The following is a 25,377-nucleotide window of genomic DNA, read 5'->3' on the forward strand; positions in this document are numbered from 1 at the left end:
CAGTCCTGTCAGGTACTTATACTCAAGGAAGTGCCTTTAGCAGAAAAAAATATGCAGGCTCAGGTTCACAGCTAAAACCATCACCTCAACCACGCATCAGATGAGCTGGGACAACTGAGACATGGCTACTAATAAAGACTATTATTAACCTAATGTGTTACCTGACTCTATTTTTATGAATATGAAAAGCCTTTCTTAACTCAGCTTTGTATTACAGCAAAGCTCAGTGTCCTGGGCATGAACCAGACTCTGCCTGGCAGCAGCTGGCTGCACTTCATCAGCTATTTTCTCTGCCATAAACTATCACTATGAGCACACAAAAAAGAGTTCAAAACAGAAGAGCACCAAGACGAAGCTAAAAAAAACCCAAAACAGCTACCAACAACCCTTTAGAAAAGCTCCCAGCCAAAGGGTTCCATCATGCCAAGATACAATTGCCAAAATGGTTCATTTTCATATTCTGATCTCCAGTTTTTGTTGATAAAAGATGGTAGAATGGCAATTAATTGGTCAAGTCATTAGGAAAAATTACATTTGCCCTTATAAAATAGTGCATGTAATTCATATATTAAGAATATCTTCTACAAGTACATAAAATTTTCACTTCCTGAAGACATATATATAAAAACACTAATCTTGGGAAAAGGAAAAAAATCACAGTGCTTACCAAAATGAAGAAAAAACATCCTTAAGATACTCTTTCTGCAATTAGTATCTCAGTGAAGGTATTTCAACAAAGGTAGACACCTTTTTAATTATATATATAAATAAATATTTCATATACACATATATGTGTATGAATGACAACTGTGGAATCCTAAATATTTATACTAAATACCCTAACCCAACTTCTCCCACCTTCCAAGGAAGGAAAGGATCAAAGCAAACAGAGACATTTGCTCACAAATCATGACCTTAATGTGCATCAGACATTGTCATATCTGATACCTACCAGTTCATTTGTATTTCCTGCATCCTGAGTACTGAGTGCAGCATATGAAATCCTATATCAAAACTATTTCTTATGCCACTGAGGACAAGAACAGTTTTCCCAGATACCTGCTGCTAGGACAACTCATTAACATACCAGAAAAAAAATCACAGCTCCAAAGGAAGAAGGAAAATCCTAACAGGAGCTACTGTGCCACAAACAAGTTAAAATAATCCAGAAAGAAAATAAATTCATCAAGAGAGCTGCCTGCAACACCACAACCTAAATTCCCATTCCACATTTTGGAGAGGTTTGGGTTATAAGAATTAACTTGTGTGCCCACTGAGTGAATTCTTTAATCTGTATCCATTGGTCTTACACAAACTCTACTTCTCCTACCCAGAATGTCCCTTTCCCATGCCTGTCTTGGCTTGCAAAGCACGATGTAACCAAAAGTGTGTATTCTATCACCATCTGCTGAAACCAGCTGGGGCAGTCAGCTTTATCTTTCCACAACTCATTCTCCCAACAGGAGATATCTCCTGTTAATGGCCATTCAGTCCCAGTGCATGACAGATAAAATTCCATCATCCCATTGGGAGATGTTTCACCCAGGGGGAGGAGCCGAGCATTTCCTACCTAGATAAAAATCTGAGATTTGGAACATCAGAGCAGCCTTTTCCACTGGATTCCAGAGGAAAACCAGACCCTTCCACATCATCACTGGACCTTTGGAGGGAAACTGCACCTTGTACAGGAGCACTGCTCCAACTGAATCACATCTGTCACTGCAGGAGGGTGCAGCCACCATTTAATGGGACTGCTGCCAACACCCTGCCTGACGAATGTCAGGTTGTACTCTGACTCTGTCAGTGTTCTGTTGTTTTGTATTACTGTATTTTTATTTTAGCTTTCCTAGTAAGGAACTGTCATTCCTATTCCCATATCTTACCTGAGACCTCCTTAATTTCAAAATTATAATAATTGTTCTTGCCTTCCCTAGCAGACACTTGTCTTTCAAACCAAGACAACACCTTTTCCCCATCACGACTTTACAGCCTCCAGCTTAAACGGCCCTGAGAAAAAGAGGGAATTCCACCTCAGAGTGCAGCACCCCTGGGAATACTGACCACAGTCCTGGGATATCAGGCTGTTCAAGTAAGGGAAACTGTTGCGCTGCATCTCATCCAGCTTCTCCTTCAGCTTCCTGACTTGGCTGTCAGAGCGGCTGATCCTCTGCCGCAGAAGTTTCAGCTCTCCGTTCTTCTTCTCCACCTGCTCGCGCAAGCAGCACACCTGGCTCTTGCTCTGCCGGGAGGAGAAGCAGTACGAGTGCAGCGAGTCGATGAGCTTGCAGGCCCCCGAGGCCGACATGATCACCTCGTTGATGGACATGGGGTTGGCGTCCGTGTCCCCCTTCCGCCCCAGCACGGCCTCGGTGGCGGGCCGAGGGGTCAGGTCTGCCGGGGAGGCCGACAGACCCTGCGAGGGTTTCTGGGGGGTTGCGGTGAGGGATGATGTCGGGGACACTTCTGCGACGGCCTTGTCTTGTCCCAAGAGGTGGCTGCTGCAGCTGGGTTCCACGTCTCTCTTTGGCCTTTTCCTTTCTAGCTGCTCTTTGGGGAGAGATGGCCTCTCCCTGGCGTGCTTGGAGGAAAAGCTGTACGAGTGGAGGGAGCCGATGAACTTGCAAGCACCAGAGCCAGGAGGGGTGAAGTCGTCCACCGAGACGCCGCTCCTGTCTGCCCCCCAGCTCCCCGCACAGCTGCCCCTGGCACAGTCCTCCACAGGAGACCTCTCAGGCTTTTTCTGCGCTCCAGGCTTCGCACCCAAATGATCCCCTAACGTCCTTCTCCGAGGGCCATCCAGCTGGCTGTGGAGGGCCTCTTCCTCCTTGGACACCGATTCTATTTCCTCTTGCAGAGTGGCCTCCTCCATCTCTTTCGTCCCTTGCGTCACCATCAGGTCCTGGCCAGGAGACGGGGCCTTCTGCGCTACCTCACCGCCTCCTTCCCGCAGGGCCTCCCCATCCCGCACCGGCACCTTCCTGGCTATTTTCCTTCGGCTCCTGACATAATCCAGCTTGTTGTGTTTCTTCTCCACAAGCTGGAAGATGGTAGGGACAGCAGTGGGCTTCAGCGACCGGTGCCGGTCTTCCAGCCGCTTGAAGAAACTGTCTTTGGTGAAGTGCTCACTGCAAAGAAAGGAATACTTGGTGGGAGTCCAGTTGTCTCTCTGAACAGCTTTCAGCCACTGAATCAAGCGCTTCGAATCCTTCAGAGGGAATCTAAAAAAGGAACAGACAAAATAAGCTGTATTTTGGAAATCAGAAGGGTTGGTACTTGAAGAATTACAGAACCATAGAATCGTAGAACTGTTGAGGTTGGAAAAGACCTTTAAGATGACCAAGTGCAAAGCAATGGCTACGTTTAAGAGATTTTGGGGAAAGTTGTGTTTTGGTTAAGTTACGCTCATTAAGAATTAAATTACACTCATTTAAGAATTATTTCACTTTGGGCTGAAATATTTGATTGTCATTCGCTGCATCAACAGCTCCTCTTCACAAAAAAGCGCAGGACTAAAAGGTGTTGTTTCCATTTTGATCAGCAATCGATCCATTATGCTGCTCACCAGCCCCACGAGGAACAGCCTGTGCACAAGGAAGGAGGATGTGACCACCGCCAAAACACCCAGCTCAGCCGACACGCAGTCCGGCGCTGCCTCCGTGACCCGGCTGCTGCTTACACCGGGTGTGTTCAGTAACATTTAATTAGGTGTAGCAATACCTGGAGTGGAAGAAAGCCCCTTAGCAAGGGCACCACGTTCCGTTTCCAGTGGGACTCCCGGACAGGGACTAAGCGCGGGGACCCAGCGGCGGCAGCATCCCCAGCGAGGGACGGGCAGGACGGGCCGCGGGGCACGGACCGGGGCGGTGCGGGGGGACAGGCCGGGGAGAGCCCGGGCCCCGCGGCGAGGGGCGCTCCGCTCCCGGCCGGGGCTGCAGGATCCGCGAGCCCCGAGCCGGTTTCCCCTGAGGGAAACAAAGGGCAGCCGCTGCCGTGGGGGCCCGGCGAGGGGAGCGGGACAGGGGATCGGGACAGGGGCGCGGGTGGCCGGTCCGTGGCACTCGCGGCGGGCCGGGCGGGCCGCCCTTACCTATGGAAGGAGACGGCGCCGCAACGCGCCTTGCCCTGCCGGTTGGAGCAGTTGACGGCGGCGCAGCAGATCACCATCTCCGACCGCCGCCGCCGCCTTCGGCCGGCCGGGCCCGCCCCGGCCCCCGCCCCGGCCCCGGCCCCGCCGCGCCGCCGTACGGCAAGATGGCGGAGCCGGGTCACCCCAGCGCCCCTCGCCGCTGGGGAAGGGGTTTCTGTACGGCACAACATGGCGGCCGCCACATGGCCGCCGCCATTTTGGCCGAATGCAGCCGTACGGATCAGGGCCGGTGGGGAAAGGGGGAGTTCGCTCCCGGCGCCTCTCGCTTGCCTCGTGGGCGCAGCTGGGTGTCCACCTCCCGACGAGCCAGTTCTTCCGTGGCAGCCGAGCCGTGAAAGTCGTCTCCGAGTGGGGCGGGCATGGTGGAGAGGGTTACTCTCACGGGGAACGAGGGGCGGGGCTCGGCCCGCTCCGTACAACATGATGGCGGCGCCCATTTATCACATTATTCCTTAGGTATACATGTCACGGAACCCGCCTTTCGGCGCTCTGGGCAAGGAGCGGAGCTCTCACACTCCGCGCCACCCTCCAGCCCCAGCCCCGGCCCCACGGCCCGTCCGCTGCCTCCCCGGGCTCCGCTTTGCCTCTCCGTACGGCAACATGGCAGCCCCCTTGTCCGCAGACAGCGGCGCGGCGCGCCGAGCTGTGACGAGGCAAACAACAGCTAATCGGCGCGGAGCCCGGCGGCGAGCGGCGCTCGCATTGGGCGGGAGTGGCGCGTCGCGCCAGCAGCAGCGCAGGGCCGCGCCGGGCGTGAGTGTCGGCGGCGGCCGCAGCCTGGCGGGGCCGCCATGGACGCAGGTGGGTCCCGGGCGGGCCCTGCCCGCGGCGCGGCGGCCGCGCTTCCCCTCGGCGCTCCCCAGCCCGCCACTGCTCCAGGCCCGCGGCTCCCCGCCGCGGCCTTCCCGACGGGCGGCCGGGAATGCGCCGCTTTCCGCCCTGGGCATGGCCCTGGGAGCCGCGGCCCTCCGGGGCCCGGCCGCTCCCCCGGTGGGGCAAAGGGGAAGCCGGTGGCCGCCGGGGTGGGCCGGAGCCGGGCGGCGAGTCCCTCCTGCCCTCACCAGCCCCGCTGCTGCCGTCGTTCCTCGAAAGCTCGGGGCTTTGCCGCCGGCTCGGGTCTGCCCGGGGGGCAACCGGAGCGGGGAGCGGGGACAGGGCTGGTGTCGCCGTGCCCCGCTCCCCGTGGGGGCTCGAGGGGTGAGAAGGCGGCTTGGAGGTAAGAAGGTGACTTTCGGGAGGTGAGAAGGCGACTCAGCCCCTCATCACCCTCGCAGAGGGCTCTGGCAAAGCTGTTTGTGGTAGAGATTTTGGTTTCGTGCGGGGTAAAGTAAAAATAAGTGTTTGGCACTTGTGTCGGGACCCGCTTACCTCCAGCCTTAGCGTAGTAGCGGCTGCCACCCCCTCCGCAGCGATCAGCGTTGTTCGTAATAACAAACGCTTCCCTGTGCACCGCGGGCTCCTCCTCCGCACGGCCGAGCCCGGCTGTGCCGGGGATCCGGAGCTCTTGTCCCTCCTCAGGGCTGCCCTGCCTTGTTTTGGCCTTCGTGCCGCCCTTGTTGTCAGGGTGGTCCGGCTGAGAGCGTCCCTGCTCTCAGTGGCACAGCTGGGGACTGCTGGGTGAACTCGCACCCCCTGGTCCCGAGATGTGTTTGCTTTCCTTTGGTGGGAGCCGTGCAAGGGAAGGAAGACTTTGCTGTGGTGGATGGTGGGGCTGGATCTCCTCCGTGAGAGGAGGGGAATTTCTGAGCTCAAGCCCCTTCAAGTCCAGCCCTGCTGCTGAGATGGATGGGGAGCTGACAGCAAAACTTGGAACTGTTTGCTCCAAGCCTTCAAGAAAGCACCACGCTTCAGTAGCCTGACTTTCCTCTCTGTCAGTCTCTTAGCTCCTCGTTGGTGCTTGGATAATCAGGATTTGTCTTTGTTTGAAAGAGCTTAGGGGAAAGAAAAGATTTAATCTTTCTCCTGCAAAGGGCAGAAATAAGGGTTTGAGCTGTTTGGTGTTTTCCAGCAATGGAAAACTGGAGTGGTGAATTTATCTTTTCTTCTTGGCTGTCTTTGAAATGTTCTACATCCAATTGTGTTTCCTCCTTTGCCTTGGGTGAGGTACCTGTATCAGGTAAGGGACAGATCATCCACCTCATTTCTGAGCCTTTTTGTGGTGGCCTTAGTGGGAGGTGTGAGAGCCAGGCCTTTTCAGAGAATGGAGAAGCCCCAAGACCAGCCTGGGAAGGGAGGTATGGCAAAGCCTGGTTTTCCTTCAGTGCCACGCTCTAAAGCTCAGCTTTGTTATTTTGTGTGAAGAGTTCTTCAGCAGGCAGACTGACCAAGGTGGTTGGTGCTGAGAAAATCACCTGCCGTGTTTCTGTTTGACTCTCCCAAGCCTTCACTTGTTGTTACTCATTTCCCAAAGTTGATGGGGAAGCAAATGGCTTTGGTTGTGGTGTGGGAGATGAAGTTAATGTCCCTCACAGGTCTGGCCTCCAGCACGTTTTCAAACTGGCAGCAGCACTTAGGGACTGCTCCCAGCCCCCAGCTGTGCCTCTGGGTGTGTCTGTTACAAGTTGGGACAATGTTTCTGTCTCGAGTGTTTCATTGTGCTGATTAAGACCATGAGAGAGGAGGGAAAGTGTCAACTTATACGCTAATTCTGTGTATTTAGAGAGTTTTTCTTGTATCCGGATGATAGAGCATGTCTCCTGTGAGGAGGGGCTGGGAAAGCTGGGGGTGTTCAGCCTGGTGAAGGGAAAACTCTGGGGAGACCTCAGAGCCCCTTCCAGTGCCTAAAGGAACTCCAGGAGAGCTGGAGAGGGACTTTGGACAAGGGCCTGGAGTGACAGCAGAAGGGGGAATGGCTGCACAGTGCCAGAGTGCAGCCTTAGATGGGATATTGGGAAGAAATTTTTCCCTGTGAGGATGGGGAGGCCCTGGCACAGTTGCCCAGAGAAGCTGTGGCTGCCCCATCCTTGGAATTGTTCCAGGCTGGGCTGGATGGGCCTTAGAGCAACCTGGTCTATTGGAAGGTGTCCCTGCCCATGGCAGGGGGTGGAATGAGCTGAGCATTAAGGTTCCTTCCAGCCCAAACCATTCTGGGATTCTGTTGTGGCATGTACAAAGCTTTGCCTTTCCTGCTGAGGCTTTCTGGGATGATCTGCAGATCCCATAGGGCAGCAATCCAGCCAGCCTCCCCTCATTCCCACTGTGTGCAAGGCTCCTGGAAAGCAAGGCTACCTTTCTCAGGGTGAGCTGTGCAGGGCTGACACTCTGCTTTTTAGCTATAAAACCGTGTGAAGTTGAGCTGCTGTGTTTGATGTGCAGAGACTGCACATCCTTCCCTGCAGAAACTGCTGCTCCACTGTCCTGGATGCTCAGAGGTCGGTAATTAAAATAGACCGAGGGCTTTCTGAAGGTGAAGTTTTGGAGCACTGCCTGAGAAATGTGCTGAGCTCACCCAGCTTCTGCAGCTCTGAGAGGAGCAGCTTCAAACAGGATTTCTGCTTGGTGAATTTCCAGATGTATTTCTCTTCATCTCTGGCTGTAAGAAGCAGAGAAAGGCTCCTGTGCAGCCTGTGATGTTCTTTGTGCCCTGCTGAAATTGTTTGGATCCCACTGGCTGGTATTTAGCCCATCTGGGCACAATAGATGGACTTTGGAAAAGTGCTGGAACAGATGAAGGTGGAGGCTTGTAAAGGAAACACCCTATGACCTCAAGCCTTGTGGAGAGTTTACTGCTCCCATTATAATGTCCTTGACACTAACTGGGAGCAACCTTTTGAATTTTCTTCCCTGTGAATGGGAAAGCTGAACTCCTGCATTTGGTAGTTGTGCCTTTTCAAGTGCTTTCTCCCCAAATCCCAACACAAATTCTGACCACCTCTTTGGGATGCACAGCTGGACACACAGGCCTTGTGCAGAGCCAGATGTTGGGCATTCAGCTGAAGGGCTGCAAGGCTGGGACTCTGCTCCCCAAGGTGCAGTGTCATGACACGTGTGCTGCATTCCCTGAACATGTGGCTGGTGCAGCTGGAGATCCCCCTGTGTCTGCTGACCCCTTCCTCTTAGAGCTTTGGTGGAAGGGGAGACTCCAGCAGCCCCTTCCCAGCTGCTGATCCTTGCTGTGAAGAGTCCAGTTGCAAGTCCTGTCTTTGCTAAGGAGCTGGTGCCCTGCAGACTGTGCTGCTGCAGAGGTTGTGATATTTGAGCAGGTCATGGAATACTGCTGGGAAGGAGAAGGAGGGGTTGTGGATAGCTTGATGTTCCTGTGGAGCATCCTCGTTTCACTCATTTCCTTCAAGCTATTTTTGAGACTCCTGACAGAGAATTGGCTACATGGCAGGCTTAGGAACTGACAAAATAAACCACAGAATATTCCTTGGAACTTTAAAACCTTCCTGAGAACTTCATTTTTATGTTAAGATCGTGTCTGTTGCCTTTTCCAATCTGTACATTTGCAAGTTTAGGTAGTAGATGGGAAAAAAATCATTCATTTTCCTGCTAAAGCTTGTTAGAGGAGGAGACTGGAGCAGTAATTTGTTGGAACATTTCTGTGCAAGCAGAATTGTTTTACTTAGCTTGCTGAGGAGTCACATCATGGAGTAGCAATGGGAACGTGTGGCCTGCGCAATCCTAAAGGTGCCTGGAACAGTCTTAAAGACATGCTTTAAATCTTGTGGGCTGAAATTAAGGCAGAGTCTGATTAAAAATTTGATGTAGGAGCCTGTTGTCATCTCTATTGCTGGAGTTCCTGCTTAAACAGTAGTTGGTCTTAGTAATGGTATCTGCTCAAGTGTTTTCTTGGACATTTGGAATTGGAATTCCAGGTCAGGGAATTAGAAGGCTGAGATACTTCAGGAGGCCAAGGTGTTTTATGTAGCAGCAGGTTACTCTGGAGAAGCCAAAAGTGAGGTGTGCCCCATGGAGAGGGGTGGCTTTTGCAAAGAATGGGGCTGACAGGAGCTTGTGGCCACGTAGTCCTTTGTCCTGTTTTACATTCACATCACATTACCACACATTTTATTGCATTTGCTGTGAGAGATGTTTTTAATCACCACTTCAAGTCACAGAACAGTCTGTCTCAGCTCTGCTTTAAATTTCAGAGGTGATTTGTTACAGAATTGGCACCTGTAAAATCATGTGGGTCTTTTCCAGAATTCTCAGGCTGCTTTAAAGTCTGTGTTTCCAAACACAGATCTAGTGGAGCACAGCTCATCTAACTCCTCTGGTTTTTCCTCCCTGTTTAAGCTGCCCTGATCCAAGAGAAACCTGGGCTTGGTCCTGGAAGGGGATGGAATTTTAGGCACTGATGAATGCCATGCTGTGAAGGGAGCCAATAAAAGAGACAGAAGTTTTGCCTGTCGCTTTTGCATAAGTACATTTGCACAGCTCTCTGTTCCTCATGTAATGGGGTGTCACCTGTAAAGGCTTCTGCTGGGTTTGGTGCCTCTTGAGGAGGGACTGAGCAAGGTTTAGTTTCCACCTTAAGGTGATCTGTGTTTTGTGTGTTCTTCCCTCATAATTTATGTTCTCTGCTAGAGGATTTTGGAAAAGAGGCCCTCAACATCAGTGCTATACGTGCAGGATGGTGCTTGTTCTGCTGTAGCTGCCAGGTGAAGTTTTAGATGTTTTCTGCCCCAGGCAGAACCTGGAGCTGGCCTAACCTGGAAATCCTGCTGCTTTTCTGCCTGTGGAGCAGGCAGCAGTGAGCCAGGGCTGGGTCACCTCTGTGCCTCCCAGAGCTGAGGGTGCAGAGCACTGGGACCATTTCCTGCCAGCCTGGGGCTTTGGGGGTGGGTGGCAGTCACTGGGCCACAGCAGCTCTGATTCTGTAGCTTTGTCTGGTTCTAAAAACAAAAGGAAAAGCTATCAAAGATCTGTGATTTCTCCTTTTTCTTTCTAGCTACTCTTACCTACGACACCCTCAGGTTTGAGTATGAAGACTTCCCTGAGACCAAAGAACCTGTTTGGATCCTTGGCCGGAAATACAGTGTTTTTACAGGTATTTTGTGTGCACAGTGCAATGTTTTCAGGCTCCAGAGGACTTTGTTAGTGTTGCACTTGGGTTTTAGCTGCCATGCTTCTGTCTGTCTGGCCATTTCCATGGACTCTGGAATACTTTTGTGCAGAAAGTTACATATGGAAGTTGTTGGGACATGTCATGGAGGCAGGGGGTGGAAGGATGGTTTGCTGCTTCATAATTTACCTGTGGCCATAGTGTCTTTGGGTTGATTACAGCTATTTTGGGGGGAAAGGAAGTGCTTTGTGCACAGCAGTACTGCCCTGTTCCTCTGCCAGACTCTGCCTCTCTGGGCCTGCAGACTGTGAGGAGCAGAGTTCCTTGGGAGGGTGAGTGGGAGGTGGCGTTAGCTGTTTGATGCCCCCCTCATGTGTGTGCCTTACTGTGCTGAACACTTTTCAGAGAAAGAAGAGATCCTGTTGGATGTGACCTCTAGACTTTGGTTCACCTACAGAAAGAACTTCCCTGCTATTGGTATGTACTCTAATAAAACAGTCCCCACAAACATGACATCATTTCCGTTCATAAGAGTCTGAAATGAAAATGAGCTTCATCTAATTGATTAGACAGACTTTTGGTTAATCTGATAATGAGAATTCCTCATCCCCCTGGGTAGGAGGGATAGCAGTGGTTTTTAAAAGGACACAAGGAGGAGTTTGGGAAGTCTGCTCTTGTTTTAGGCAACATGGGAGGATTTTTGTACTTCATCACATTCTACATCAGTCTAGTGTGAAATATTACTGAATGATGGTCTTGGGCTTGAAGTGGATTAAAATGATGGAACCTAGAAAATTATACAGCAATTGCTGCCTTTGTGCATCTGCTCCAGACTCTGCTTGGGGGTTTTGTTTGTCTAGGGGTAGTTAGGTGCCTGAAGTGTCTGTTTCACACAGGAGCTGTAGTTACAAGGAGAATGTCTTGACTCCTTAAGAAATTCTCCATGGCCTCTTCTGGGGCTTGGTTTGTGTGCTGGGTGCAAGGTGTATCAGAGGAGATCTAAGAGCAGGTGAATGGGGCTCCAAGGCCTTCCCATGTCCCCCTTCTGTCACTGTCATCCCCAGCAGTCAGTGGGAAAGGAGCATGGCTCAGGTTTGGAAAAGAGACTTCTTCCTAACTGGTCCTTCTGGCTTGTGCTGTTCTTTCCCTGCTGGGCAGCCCTCTGCCTCACAGGCTCTGAGACATCTTTGATGCAGTTTAATCCCTTTAAATTCATGTTTGTGCACCACAGTTAAACATATGTTTGAGAACAAAGGGCTAGCACATGTTAAACTGGCTCACAGACACAATTTCAATTTCTTTGTGAGTCATTAAAGGCTGTGGAGTGAAGACAGACCCCATTTTCTGAGTCATTTCCCATTTACACCATAGATATGATCTGCATGTCATGTACAGTAAACCTATTTCAGTATTTTTTCTCCCAGTCATCCCTGTTACTGTTCATCCCTTCCCTCTGTGCTAGCCCACTTAATTATTATAAGGGTTTGGGAACTGTCTAGTGCTAATTTTGTAAAGCATTAGCACTTGGAATTTGTCTGTGTTATGAATTACTGGTGAAGTTATAGAAGACAACTGGTGACCATTGAGAAGCTGATTAAATAGTCCTCCAGGGGATTTTTCTCCCTGTTTAAGACCAAAAAAAAAAGCAGCATTACAAAGACTTGCAGAAGCTGTGCCCAGGCACAGATTACCTCCTGTGATCACACTGAACATTTGATATTGGTTATTTGTAGTAACAGCCAGAGCTGCAGTGGAGGAGCAGCAGTTTCCTTTGGAAGGTCTGTCAGGGAAATGCTTTCAACCTTGTGTCCTTTGTCTTAGACTTTCCAGCATGAGCTGATATCCAGCTTTCTCCAGCAATATGTAGGATGTGTCTTTTTTCACAACTTGGCTAAGTTTTTTTGGGCTGGTGCCTTTTTTTTTTTTTGGCCTGACTACATTGTTCACTTTGAAATGTTATTCATGGCCACTTCTGATGCAGGAATTCCCTGGGACTGGTTTGTTCTGCATGATGAGTTGCCTTCTCAAGATGAGGATTACAAGAGTCATCTTTAACAAACACTTTTGTGTAGAAATGTGTCTGAATTGGGCTGAGAGTCTGCAGCCAAGCTCAAGGGCTGTTGTTCTCCTGAGAAATTCAGCTCTCTCTTGGGTTGTTTGGATTTCCCTTGGAATTTTTTCCCCTTTCAGTTAGCGTTAGAGGAGTTTTTTTATTTATTTTTAAGGGATGCCACTAAGTTACTCATCAACAACCACATTTTTAGTTCTCAGTCTTGGGTGTGTGAGCTAAGTTAGTCCTCATTCCCTGCCTCATTTCTTGGTGAACCTGCTGCCCATCCATTCCTCTCCCTCTTGGCACTGTCTTACCATTCATTCCCTGTTTATTTTTCCATCCTTGTTTCCAGGAGGAACTGGTCCCACCTCTGACACAGGCTGGGGCTGCATGCTGCGCTGTGGCCAGATGATCTTTGCTCAGGCCTTGGTCTGCAGGCATTTGGGAAGAGGTAAACCAGGGCACAGCCCACACTGACTTCCAGAGCCATGTGCTCCCAGGAGTGCAGCACTTGGAAGAGCAGAGATAACAAGGACACAGCTGGGAATCACTGAGGGTTCTATAACTTTTTCTTCACTCTTCTCAAGTTCAGGGCTGTTGAGAGAATAGTCTACTTGGAACTCTCTGGGGATATTTGTATTTTCTGATTTTGTGTTTATTTGCTTTCCTGTGGGTGATGGGACTTTATCCCAGCTGTAAGAATGTTTTCTGTTATTTTAAAATTAGCCCTTTACTGTTGGGAATGCCTAGTAATAATATGACAGTGTGAAAATTAAATTGGTCAGTACACAGGAAGAGAATTGCAGCTTGCAGCCTCTGGTTGCTAATAAGTACCATGTTTATTTCAAATACCCCTTGTCTGTCCTAGACTGGAGGTGGATAAAAGGGAAGAGGCAGATGGATGATTACTTCAACGTTCTTAATGCCTTCATTGACAAAAAAGACAGCTACTACTCTATTCACCAGATAGGTAAGAAGGAATAAATGCTCAGATGTAGCAAATGGGCCAAGGGGGGCTCTCACCTTGATACAAACTGCTCTGAAAAATCAGAGAAGCAGCCTGTTCTAGTGTTTCATGTGGGGTGAACAGAACTCAGATCATAGGAGTGGTCTAGTGATTAAACACTGGGAAAAGCTCCTTCTGAGGCAGCACTGCCCTTTGAACTTCTGTGCTGCTGCATTTTGGGGAAGGAATTTGCTCTGCAATCCTTCAGGATGTGTTCCTCACCCCTTTGAAACAGTGAACACTGCTGATTCAATAGAGAATTCTTCCCTATTAAATACAAGCCTGATCAAGAAGGGATTCATTGTGGATGAAATTATTGACTATATTATTCTGTGTTTTTGTTGTGCTGCAGCCCAGATGGGAGTCGGGGAGGGGAAATCCATAGGCCAGTGGTACGGACCAAACACGGTCGCACAGGTGCTCAAGTAAGTGCTGCCCTTTTCCTTTCCTCCAGGCACTGGGGCTGGTTGGTGTGTGGTACCTCTGACCTGATAGGGTTCTGCCTGACTTTGGAGCATGGGCTACCTTTAATAACACCCTCCCTCCTCTCACCATTCTCCCCTCACATCAGCAGGTGAGCAGGCAGCGCCCTGGAATAGGCTGGAATTGCCTAACAGCAGCTTTCCCAGGTCAAAGCACATTTCACAGCTTAATTGATAACACCAATCTCTCCTAATCCAGGTTCTTCTCTCTGATATACCACCACCTTTGCCTTGTAGTTGTAGTAATCCTTCATTACTTACAGTAATTTCATGATTATAAGCCGCACCATTTTGACTAAAATTTTGGTCCGAACCTGGAAGTGCGGCTTATAATCAGGTGTGGCTTATATATGGACAAAGAACGAGAAGTTGCTGTTTTAGTTTGGAGGACAGGTGTCTGCTGATAAAGGCAGCAGCTTTCTTTGAAATGGAGAATGTAAACCCCCTCCCTCCAAATTATTGTAATTTTGAAATCAAGGGGCTCTCAGGCAAAGATATGGGAATTAGGAATAACAGTTCTTTACTAGGGAAATTAAAATAGAAATACAGTACTACAAAGAAACAAACTCCAAACCCTGACAGACTCAGAGTACAACCTGACACCCCGTCAGGCAGGGTGTTGGCAGCAGTCCCATTCCATGGTGGCTGCATCCTCCTGCAGTGACAGATGTGATTCAGTTGGAGCAGTGCTCCTGTACAAGATGCAGTTTCCCTCTAAAGGTCCAGTGGTGATGAGGAGAAATCTGGTTTTCCTCTTGAGTCCAGTGGAGAAAGAGGCTCCCTTAGTGTCCCAAAACTTCTGTTTTTATCTTGGTAAGAAATGTTGGGCTCTTCCCCCTGGCTGGAGCAACTCCCAATGGGGTGCAGTAATTTTATCATTCCCACAGTGGGACTCAATGGCCATGAGCAGAAAATGACTGGCTGGAGGAAGGATGGGTTGTGAAAAGATAAAGAACAATGCCCTGCCTGGTTTCAATGGATGGCCCATTAGCAGAATATCTGCAGTTGAGATAAGGATCACTGCCCCCACCCTCAACAGATGGTGATAGAACAGATACCTTTTAGCACAGTCTGTTTTGTAATGTGCGGCTTATAATCGTGAAATTACTTACTTGTTTTTCATTTTCCTCTAGAAAACTTGCAACTTTTGATACATGGAGTTCCCTGGCAGTGCACATAGCCATGGACAACACAGTGGTGATGGAAGAAATCCGTAAGTTTCACATGGAGGTAGAATGTGATATATCCTGGGCAGCAAGAGCCCAGAAAAAAAGCTGGAGAGCACAACAAGCGTGAAGTACATGTTCTGTCTTTGAGAAATTGTTCTCTGTGAAGGAGGTGAGGCCCTGGCACAAGTTGTCCAGAGAAGCTGTAGCTGCCCCATCCCTGGAATTGTCCAAGGCCAGGTTGAATGGGGCTTGGAGCAACCTGGGATAGTGGAAGGGGTGGAACAGAATGAGCTTTAAGATCTCTTCCAACACTCATGATCTGTGAAAGCTGTGTCCAGGTGTGCTAAAAGAAGGTGAAAATTGCTGTTCTAGGGCAAGGAAGGGACTTGTTTGACTTTCATTTCATCTGATGATGCCTCTGGATCTGGAGAGAAGGTTTGCTAACCTTCAGAAAACATATGAGGGCTGTTTGGTAGGCACTGTCAGACTTGTTTATGGCCACAAGAACCAAGCAGTAAATGACTGGTTCCTCTCTCACATAACTGGTAGGGAGGATTCTGCTCTTGGACAGAGTAAGAAAGCCAGAACAGATCTGAAGAGGAAAAGGGCCAATATTGGCATGGGGAGAGGATAAGAAGGAAATCCACCACTCATAATTTTAAGGAATATTCACTGATGATTTCTTGTGTTCTCTTTTTTTGTTTGCTTTTTGGGGCATCCTGCTGACAGGCTGGCTCTGGAGGCTCAGCTCTTCTTGCCATCCTGAGCCTGCCTGTTCTGGCTGCAGAACTGCAGTAACCAAAGCTACAAAGCTGAGCACCTGCACTGCTGGTTGCTGCAACCCTGCATGGTCCTGGCCTCAGCAGCCTTCCCATGGCTTGCTTCAGGCTAATTCCTGAGGCAATGAGCCCACCCGGCACAAGTTGCAGTGTTTCTGCCAGGGCAGTGCTCTGAAACAGCTGGTGTAGGGTTACAGGTGAGACTGTGGCAGGCACTATTTAGGCTGGCTTGGCTGCTACAAGGCCAAGATCAATAGCCAGGCAATTTTTGCCTGGAGTGCAGGACAGTCACTTTATAAAGTCACATCTCTTGTCAGGTAGTCTCAGTTGGATCTGACTGAGAGGTGTCTGTCTAACCTCAGCTGAAGTTGTGTGCTGATGCCCTTGGCTTAAAAAAAGGCCAAATTTAAAACAGAAATTGGATTATCTTTCATCTTCAGCCTGCAAGTATCACTTCTAGAGCTGAAGCATGCTGGCTACAAGGCTGAAGTGTGCTTCAGGCTCTGTCTGTGTGGCACTGGCTGTTCAGTCCATACAACTTGTCATGGGCAGGGAGATGTGTGCTTGTTTTCCTCAAATGTGGATCATAATGTACCTGTTCAAGATCTGAAAGTCACTGTGAGAGTGGCTTTGATGTGTAATGTGTCTGTAGGTGTGTGTGTGATACCTTGTGGCCAAACATCTTGGATAAAAGTAATATTGTTTCATACATCTGTTAATTCTGTCACTGATAGGGTTCAGCCAAAGGTTCACAGGAAATGTCATTTGTTACAGCAGTGAAGAAACATTGATCTTTTTCCCTTCTGTGTCAGTGTTCCATGAGAAAGGGCATCTCAGCTGGCCTGAGATGGAGGAGAATCCTGTGCATCACAAAGTTAGTGAGAATCCAAGACAGTTTAAAGCCAGTACCTGCCAGCAGCAGCTGCAGCAGGAGAGGTGTCATGTCAGATCTGTTGGAATATGTTTGTGGTAAATGATTTGGATCCAGCTGGGAAGCTTTAGGCAGGTTCTGCTGTGCTGTGGCACCACAGAACTGCAAAGCCTGCCAGACAGCAAGGTGAATTTAGCCTGTGCCAAGCTCTCTGCTGCTTACACTGCAGGTAGATATGTTCATACACAGTGAGGGATTGCCATGTGCTTTGCCTGATGAGGAAACCTGCAGTGACACCCCATTCAGCAACAGCCCTGGCTTGGCAGCTGATATCAGATCATCTGGACAGGCAGGCTGCTGCAACAAAAAACCTACTTTAACAGGAGAAATTGCTACCAATAATGAGTTTGAGTTTGCTCAGAACCTCTGGTAACTATGTCTGTGCCTCAGATGCACACATACATCTTCTCCCTTCCTGAGGAACAGTAAAGGGAGGAACTGCAAGAGGCTTTAGATCAAAGTCCTGTTTCTTAATTTGGGTGTAATATTGTCCTCATTGAGCTGGGTTTGAAGCTCTCAGTAGTGAACAAATACCCAGCTGAAATGACAAATGGCTGGTGAGTAAGGTGTTTGTTTACATCATGCCCTACCTGCTACGGTGTCCTGGCATTCCATTTAGGCTGGGAATAAATTAAATGAGCCTCTGGCATTCTGTCCAACTGCCTTGGTTTCATGATTCTTTAATCATGCTGTGGGTTTCTTTGGGGTTTGGGTTGGGTTTTTTTTTTTTTTTCAAACACCCAGCAAGTAATTAAATTGGCCAGTGAAACAGGTAGGCTTGGAGTCGTTTCTGGATCAGAATTTACATAACCTGGGTGCATTACAGCCTGGCTGTGTGTTTGTCAAGCCTTTAGGATGAGGATGCAGGGTGCTTATGTCATGTGTATGCCCTGAGGAGTTCTGCTGCCCCATACTCAGAGGCAGAGCTCATGCTGAAATTGCAGAGTTTAATGACCATACTGCTTTAGGTCTGTAAAGTAGCTTGTGAATGATCCCCAACAAAATTTATGAAGGTTTATGACCTTTAGGAAGGTTATAACTACTCCAGACAGATACCATGTTTGTATCTTGCTACAGCACTGAATTACAGTGACTATTTCCTGTGTTAACTCATAATGCTGTCCTCACTCAGTTCATTCATACCACCTGTGAACTCCTCCAGAGTTGGACACTCCAGAACTTTCCTCTTTCTGCCTACAAGCTTTGTGAATTCAGGACAGTTGTCTCACCTTCTAATCAACTCATCCAGCTTTGTTGACACAGGTGGTTGCTCATTTACCTAGAAGAATTTGCGTTTTCACTGCCCAGCAGTTGGTAGCTGTGAGTACAAGGTGCTGTGGCTTGGTGTGAGCTCAGCTGAGGCTGAGCCCTGCACACACAGCCCCAGCACTCAACCTGTTCAAGCTCTTCTTGGGTTTAAGTGCTGTAGGCTTTTGCTTAAGAGCAGTTGTTGATCAGAGGAATGACTCAAGGTCTGGAAACAGAGTCCTGATGCTTTGTGCTGCTGTTCCCTTTCCATAGGGAGGTTGTGCCAGTCCAATGTGCCGTGTGCTGGAGCTGCAGCATGCCCTGCCCTGGAGTCAGATGTGCTCTATAATGGGTGCCCAGAGGATGTGGGGCTCAGAGAGAGGCTCACCCCATGGAAACCACTGGTGCTGCTGATACCTCTCCGCCTTGGGCTCACAGAGATCAATGAAGCCTATATCGAAACACTAAAGGTAGGGAATCTGGAGCTGAATTCCTGCTGGGGTGATGCTCTTGTGAATTAAGTAATTACTCAGAAGTCATTGCAAAAGAAAAATGTGTTTAGAGCCAATCCTTGTCAGAGGTCAGGATATAGGTTCTTGCAAGCTGTAGTCAGGAAAATGGGGGGCTTGAGGTGTTGGATTGTTTTTTTTTTTTTCTTTTGAGGATCTTACTTCACAACTTAGATCTCAGCCCCACTTTGTGTGCAGGTGGTACCAACCTGCTGAAGCCTTTGTTCAGCACAGCTGTACCCTGCTTGGTGGTAACCTGAGCATTAGTTAATACAGTGTTGCACACTCCCTGTGGCTCGGATGCTGAAGTTGGTGCTGCACTCTGAGGCTAAGAGCTGTCAGGTGGTTGCAGGTTGGAGAATTGAGAAGCTGCAGAATTTAGGGTGTGCACAAGACAGGGAGCACAATACTAGCAAGCTCTGAGCTTGGGTAAGAAAGCTCCAGATTCAGATTTGTAGGAAGTTACTTCTCTTAACTCAGTAATCATGCTTGGCTGCTCCAGGTGGATGAGGAACTTGAACTGTTTCCTGAATGATTGTTCCCTCCTGAGAGCACTGTTGCAACCTGATGACAGCTCCAGGGATCTTGCCAGTGATTGCAGCAGAGCCAGGACTTGCCCATACCAAGTCCTGGAGTAGTGCAGCTTCTTTCATTTGGTCCACCTGTCTACTCCTGTCAGCAGTTAAAAGTCTTTTTGACCTGCTTCCATGTTCCTAGAAAGCCTTGTGTTGCAGCCTGATGGAGATTTTCTCCAGAAATGGCTGGTTTTGCTGCTAGAGTTGCTGATTTTACATGTCCCTGTCCATCTTTCCCACTGCATTTTTGGATGTTTGCCTTTGTTCCCACCTGCTTTTCACTGTCTGTCAGCTGTGTGTTTTCTGTGTTGCTTTTCCAGCACTGCTTCATGATGCCCCAGTCCCTGGGAGTGATTGGAGGGAAGCCAAACAGTGCTCACTACTTCATTGGCTATGTAGGTGAGTGCCCAGAGGATGCAAAAACTGTCCAAAGAATCTCCCCCCAGCTAAAAACTGCTTGTGGGGTGGTACAGCTCTTCTGCTTAGCCTGTGGTGCATGCTGCAGGGTTCTCCTTTCCTGCTGGAAGTGTGGAAGGCTGCTGTAGGCTGAACCTCTCACCTGAGTGATGTAGATTTGAACAGTGGCCATAAACTTCCACTGCATAACACTAAATCTGGTGTGTGGAGTGCATAAAGCCTGCTTCCTGCATTCAGAGTTCTTCAGCTTGGCTGGATATAACTGTTCTTTCTTTAGGTGTCCCTCAAACCCTACAAACTCTTATTACTCTCTTCTTCCCTCTGGTTTCCCCTCTGCCAGAGACCTCAGGTTATTTGTGCTTTAGATTTCTGGGGTCTGTTTGAGCTCACTCAGGAAGAGATGAGCAGGAACAGTACCCAAGTAGTGCCTGTGCCTCAATCCCAGGGTGGCACAGTGGAGTGGCCACCGTGGTTGTGCTGGCTGAGAAGCTTTTGGGGAAGTGGTGGGAAGCAAGATGTCCCTGGAATGTGGATTCCTCTGTGTGGTTGTGAGCTGGCTCTGCTGTTGTTCTTTCACCACTTCTCAGCTTCTGGCAGGGTTCTCCCATTGATGTGTCCTTGCCTCTGCCCAGGTGAGGAGCTCATTTACCTGGATCCCCACACCACACAGCCAGCAGTGGAGCCCAGTGAGAGCGGCTGCCTCCCCGACGAGAGCTTCCACTGCCAGCACCCTCCGTGCAGGATGAGCATCGCCGAGCTCGACCCCTCCATTGCCGTGGTGTGTCCTGTCTCCTGCTCCCCATCACCCCAGGGGCACTGCTGGGGTCCCTCTGTTCCACAGAGAGCTGGCAGAGGTGGTGGTGAAGGGCTGGGTACTCTGCAGTGCTCTGGGCAGGTGCTGCCCTGGGTTTTGGTGACACTGGTAAAGCAGCTCCTCACAGAGGGTGGTTTGTCCCAGGGAAATCCCCCTTGCATGGCAGTTAAATACCATTCCTCATGGAGCAGTGTCATTCTCCTGGGTTTAGATTGGGCTTTGATTCCAGCCTTCTGATGGGCAGATCTGAATCTATATGATGATGCACCATGGCTTATTTTCTGTTCAGCCTGAGATGCCTGCCTTTTGTTTCCTTTGTTCCTCCTGGTTTTCCTTCTGCAGTAAAGAGAACATTGATGATTCCAGCACTTGGATAGCCTGGTCACATCAAGCCTTCAGTTTAACAGGGCAGTGTGAGGCATGTTTTTAAAGCAAGGCAGTCAGGAGTATTAACTGCTTCCAGTCCTGATCATTACTTGGTGTTGATACAGGGCCTTAAGTCTGAAATTATCAATCTAAAATACAGAAGGATTAAGTTTTTTTCTTCTTTTTTTTTCAGGGTTTTTTCTGCAACACAGAGGCAGACTTTAATGACTGGTGCCAGCAAATCAAGAAGGTTTGTGTTTATAGATCTGGTCAGACATTGGGACAGGCTGCCCAGGGAAGTGGTGGAGTCCCCATCCCAGGAAGTGTTCAAATGGCTTGTGGATGTGGCACCTGGGGACATGGTTTAGTGCTGATATTGGCAGTGCTGAGGGAATGGTTGGATTTGAAGATCTTGGAGTTGTTTTCTAACTTTAATGAGTCTCTGATTTTCTGTCCCTGGAAAAGAAATATGAGGTATTGTTTTGTTTCCAAACCACTGCACAGAGACCATGTTCTCTGCAGCATGACCCCATTTAAGCCTATTAAAATAATTTATTAAACTACCAAAAGGAGCAGAGCTCTGAAATCCTCTTGATGATGTGATTCAAAAGCTGTGAAAAACATTTTTCCAGCTCCAGTGAAGTCCTAACAGATCATTATCACCCCTGAAGTGCACCAGCAGTGCAGAGCTGTTGGTTCTCATGGCTCTGCTCTGTCTCCACAGCTGTCCCTGGTCAGAGGAGCGCTGCCCATGTTCGAGCTGGTGGAACGCCAGCCCTCACACTTCTCCAACCCTGATGTCCTGAATCTCACACCAGGTGAGGCCACACAGGGAGGGAGAGCTGAGGGTGAGCTGATCCCTTTGGGTTTCTGGACTTCTAGTATGTTCCTGTTCCACCTGGAATTTAACCTGGTGTTCTTAGGTCAATTGATGTAGTTCTTTGGCTTTCAGCTAGAGGTTTGCAGGTCCCACAGTGTGTCAGGATGTTTTTTAGAATCATCTGTTAATGGTGATGGTGACTGAATAGAAGAACAAACAAGCTCACAGGCTGTCCTGGCAGTGTGACTCTGTGGTTTCTGAAGGGATGCTTGGAGGAATCAAAAGTGTCCAGTGAAAAGGCTGAAAACTGAGTTTGTAGGTAATGAAAATGTTCCAAGATAGGGCTGGTCTCACTTAGTTCCAGCATAAGACACTCCTTCCTGGTATGTACCACTACCAGTGGGAAAAAGGACAAGTGCTGGGCACTAATCTTGCCTGTCAGGCTCTGCTTATCGCATCATCAACATGAACAAACATTGCAGGAGATAAAGCCATTGGCTGGGTAAGCCTACCCTGTCACCAGGCATTGGGTGGCCTCCTGGCAACCTGCACCCTGCACTTCTGGTCTCTCTCCCTCTCTCCCTGCCCTCCTTCCTCAAAAGCTTTCATTATCATACTGTCCTTTGCTGTTAGGAGTGCGCAATTCCCTTAAACTGTCAGTTGATGCTTGCCTGTCTTAAACTGTCCCTAATGTTGTTTTTCCTACTCTTAAAAATGTTTTTGTAATGGACTACTTGTCCTTCTCCTTCTTCCTTGGCTTGTAGAGCCTCTCTCATCTGCCAAGGCCATTCCATTTCTGTTCTGTCTCTCACTAGAAGGAGTAATTGAACTTTGAGTCCCTTTCAGGGTCTAAAGAGGTTCCAGGAAAGCTGGAGAGGGCACACAGTGACACCACAAGGGGGAATAGCTTCACTGCCAGAGGGCAGGGATATTGGGAAAGAATTCCTCCCTGTGAGGGAGGTGAGGCCCTGGCACAGTTTGCCCAGAGAAGCTGTGGCTGCCCCATCCCTGAAAGTGTCCAAGGCCAGGTTGGACAGGACCTGAAGCACCTTGGGATAGTGGAAGATGTCCCTGCCCATGGCAGGGGTGGGATTGGATGGGCTTTAAGGTCCCCTCCGACTCAAACCATTCCTGGATTCTGTAAGTGTCCAGCCTGAACAAATAAAGGTTTCTCCTTTATTTCTCCCTATGCTAAAGTTGCTTCCTTCTCCTTTAAGTGTGAGCTCCTTTTTCACCATACAGCTGGAAGGGTGGAGAGGTGGGATCTACTAACATTACAAAGTGAGCTGTGCTAATTGCTTTTAGGAGAGTGTATGTTGTAACTACATTTCCTAACAGTTGCACAAAAAACAGCTGTAGTAGAAACTATGCTCTAATACATAAGGGTAAATGTATCTCTTAATTGGGACAGAAATCTTCATGGGTATTAGCTCAGATCTGGGCAAGTTCTCCTGTTTTGAACCTCTTGAGGCAGAACAGTCTCCTGCTAATGCAGAGCTGGGGCACAGGAAGGTTGCACAAAACAGTGGCAGCAGAAATGTGTTTGGATTTGTGAAAGATGATGTGCTTCTGTGCTCAGTGCATTTTCCATACCACTGACATTCTTATCCTCCTCAGAGCCTTCTTTTGGGTTTGTCACTGAGTTTTGGAACTTGTAGGCCCTTGGCACTCAAATTGTGAAACCCTCCAGCTGCTGGTGTCACTGACAGTAACAGCATCCCACTGAGGCAGCGCTTTCTTCTTCTCTTCCAGACTCCTCTGACGCCGACAGATTGGAAAGGTTCTTTGACTCGGAAGATGAAGACTTTGAAATCCTGTCCCTTTGAAATCAAATAGGAAACTGACTCTGCAAATTTGTGTATGTGTGGGGAGAAGGGGGGAGGGAAGCTCCTTCGAGAGCCTGGGGCTACCGGTTTTCATAGGCGCTTGCTGCCATCCCTGCCTCCCGTCCATCCTGGCGTTCCGTGCAGCCTCGGAGCTGAGCGCGCAGTGTCTGCAGTGGGATGAAGAACCCAGAGGGTGTTCCAGCCTTACTGGCTGCAGTTGGAATTTCTCAGCAGCAAACAGTTGCTGGAAGTGGATGCAGTGGTGCTTAGGAGTTCAAAGCCTATCTGTTACATCAGCAGGTCAGCTGGGCCTTCCGGGGGAGGCACGGAAATCGTTAGAGCGCTGAATCCTTCCATGGGGACTCCCCTCTGAAGCTTAAGTAGAGGCCACCTGTCATTTAGCAGGAGAAACATCCAGTTAATGCCTTTAGCAGCTTCCCTTCTCACTGGCCAACCTGGACTGCAGCTCACAATGCCAGGGAACAGCAGCCACATCCCACAGACAGCTGTGAAGCCTCCGGAGTGCAGGTCCCTACGGTACAGCTCCTGTTCATGCTCTGCAGGACACTCAGCACTACCTCTCCTGTTCACACACTGTGGAAAGGCAATTGAGGCAACTTCTAAGTGACTGGGACTTCAATAAGTGAAGTGTGGAGCAGTGCTGTGCTGCTGGGGAGCATCTCAATCCCAGTTTAAGTAACAGAAGTTATGGAAGAATAGAAAATGTGTGTGTTGCTCAGTGAGTCAAACCATGTGCTTCTACAATGGAATAGTGTCTACAGCAAGTACCTTCAGGAAAGCTGCTTTGAACAGAAAACTGAATTCCACAGCCCTGGAAAAAGAGAGTCCAGAGCTGGGGGCACCAGAGATCTGCCAGGCATGTGCCAGGCTTCTGCCTGTCCCCCAGTGTGCTGGCATGGCAAAGAGGGAGTGATGTTGTCCTGCCAAAAACCCAAGCTGTAAAACCTCTTGAGGTGCCCTGGGTGGGTTGGTCAGCACTTCCTCCAGCTACTCCTGTCAGACATTCCCTGTCCAAAGCAGAAGATGTGCCTGAAGGTCGAGTAGGTTTCCAAGCTGTGTCAGTACCTTGCCTCTGCCAGCTCCCCTCCCTGCAGAGTGTGACCACAGGTGCTGTAGGAGAACCTGGAGTACCCTGTCAGGTAACCATCCTAAGAAGGGCAGAATGCTTTGAGAAGGTCCAAATATACTGGAAATTTTTAGCTACTTTAAGATGGTAGCTCTGCCTAGGGCCCTTCTCCACAGAGAGAGAGGTGGAGGAGAGCTGTCTCCATGCACACTGCAAGGGAAGTTGCTGCCATAGTTTCCTTGGTGCGTGCTGCACATTGCAACCCTGTTTACAAAGCTTTGGTTTGTGCATTCAGGTTTGGAACCTGTCAGATATGATGGTGGTGTGCCCAAGGGTGGTGCCACCAGGCTAGAAATGACCTGTTTCCCCCGTGACTGACCTACTGATGCTCTAACTGTCCCTGTGATACCCGAAAGCAGAGGTTTGAACTGGGAACCACAATGCTTCTGTCACTAAATTATTATTTGCTGCTTTCTGCCTGCTTCTCCTCTTCTCTCTTGTAGTCAGGGGAAGAGGCAGCAGAGGAAGTGGGGCTGTGCTCCATTCATCTGCTTTCAATTTCTATCTGAATAAACAGATATAAAATCTTTGCCTGTCCTGATGTCCTTGCACATGTTGAAGGTGGTGGTGGGTAGTATGCAGTGCACCGGAAGAGTCCAGGCTGTAGAGGGGCTCCAAGAGAGCTGGAGAAGGACTCTGGAGGGACAGGACAAGGGGGAATGGCTTCCCACTGCCAGAGGGCAGGGTTAGATGGGAGATGGGGAAGGAATTGTTCCCTGGGAGGGTGCTGAGGCCCTGGCACAGGGTGCCCACATAAGCTGTGACTGCCCCAGCGCTGGAAGTGTCCAAGGCAAGGTTGGACAGGGCTTGAAAGCAATCTGGTCTAGTGGAAGGTGTCCCTGCCTATGGAAAAAGATGATCCCTTTCCAACCCAAATCAGTCTATGATTCTACTGTTTATTTCATATTCATGGTTTCATGTTTAAGGACAGCTCTGCCGGACAAGATTTTACCTCAGTATTGACACAGCCCCAATAACACGTAAGCTGATTTTAGATCTTTAACAGGTATTTCTGGCTTTTCAGTGTGTTTTGTTGTCCCAGTGTTACTTTGAGCATTGCAGGGGCTCACCTCCTTCACCA

The 25,377-nt window shown here is 49.2% G+C and overlaps 2 protein-coding genes across 3 annotated transcripts; one reads left to right on the forward strand and one right to left on the reverse strand.

Annotated features, from left to right (window-relative positions):
* Positions 1-1,975: 1,975 nt before the first annotated feature.
* Positions 1,976-4,208, reverse strand: LOC117000840 (peroxynitrite isomerase THAP4-like). The gene is made up of 2 exons (XM_033068890.1): positions 4,088-4,208; positions 1,976-3,218 (listed from the first exon to the last, which is right to left on the reverse strand). Exons 1-2 carry the CDS (start codon positions 4,162-4,164, stop codon positions 1,976-1,978), a joined length of 1,320 nt encoding a protein of 439 aa, XP_032924781.1. The 5' UTR covers positions 4,165-4,208.
* A 657-nt stretch (positions 4,209-4,865) lies between these two features.
* LOC117000974 (cysteine protease ATG4B) lies at positions 4,866-24,825 on the forward strand. 2 transcript variants are annotated; one of them, XM_033069111.1, is made up of 14 exons: positions 4,866-4,948; positions 10,041-10,139; positions 10,560-10,631; positions 12,560-12,658; positions 13,076-13,177; positions 13,566-13,638; positions 14,829-14,908; positions 18,096-18,292; positions 19,227-19,305; positions 19,956-20,101; positions 20,697-20,753; positions 21,228-21,321; positions 23,076-23,181; positions 23,447-24,825. In XM_033069111.1, exons 1-13 carry the CDS (start codon positions 4,939-4,941, stop codon positions 23,147-23,149), a joined length of 1,182 nt encoding a protein of 393 aa, XP_032925002.1. In that variant the 5' UTR covers positions 4,866-4,938; the 3' UTR covers positions 23,150-23,181; positions 23,447-24,825. The 2 variants fall into 2 exon arrangements, with proteins under 2 accessions (XP_032925002.1, XP_032925001.1); XM_033069110.1 differs by having other exon boundaries at positions 23,076-24,825.
* The last annotated feature ends 552 nt before the right edge of the window (positions 24,826-25,377 follow it).

Source organism: Catharus ustulatus, chromosome 10, assembly GCF_009819885.2.
Source record: "Catharus ustulatus isolate bCatUst1 chromosome 10, bCatUst1.pri.v2, whole genome shotgun sequence".
Lineage (NCBI taxonomy): Eukaryota > Metazoa > Chordata > Aves > Passeriformes > Turdidae > Catharus > Catharus ustulatus.

What these genes read in the sequence shown, in the direction of transcription:
- LOC117000840 (XM_033068890.1), bottom strand. Translation starts at nt 4,164, where the DNA reads ATGGTGATCTGCTGCGCCGCCGTCAACTGCTCCAACCGGCAGGGCAAG. An exon ending in GGCGCCGTCTCCTTCCATAG is followed by an intron (nt 3,219 to 4,087) that starts GTAAGGGCGGCC and finishes TTCCTTTTTTAG; the next exon opens with ATTCCCTCTGAAGGATTCGA.
- LOC117000974 (XM_033069110.1), top strand. An exon ending in AAAGAACTTCCCTGCTATTG is followed by an intron (nt 10,632 to 12,559) that starts GTATGTACTCTA and finishes CCTTGTTTCCAG; the next exon opens with GAGGAACTGGTCCCACCTCT. An exon ending in CCTATATCGAAACACTAAAG is followed by an intron (nt 18,293 to 19,226) that starts GTAGGGAATCTG and finishes TTGCTTTTCCAG; the next exon opens with CACTGCTTCATGATGCCCCA.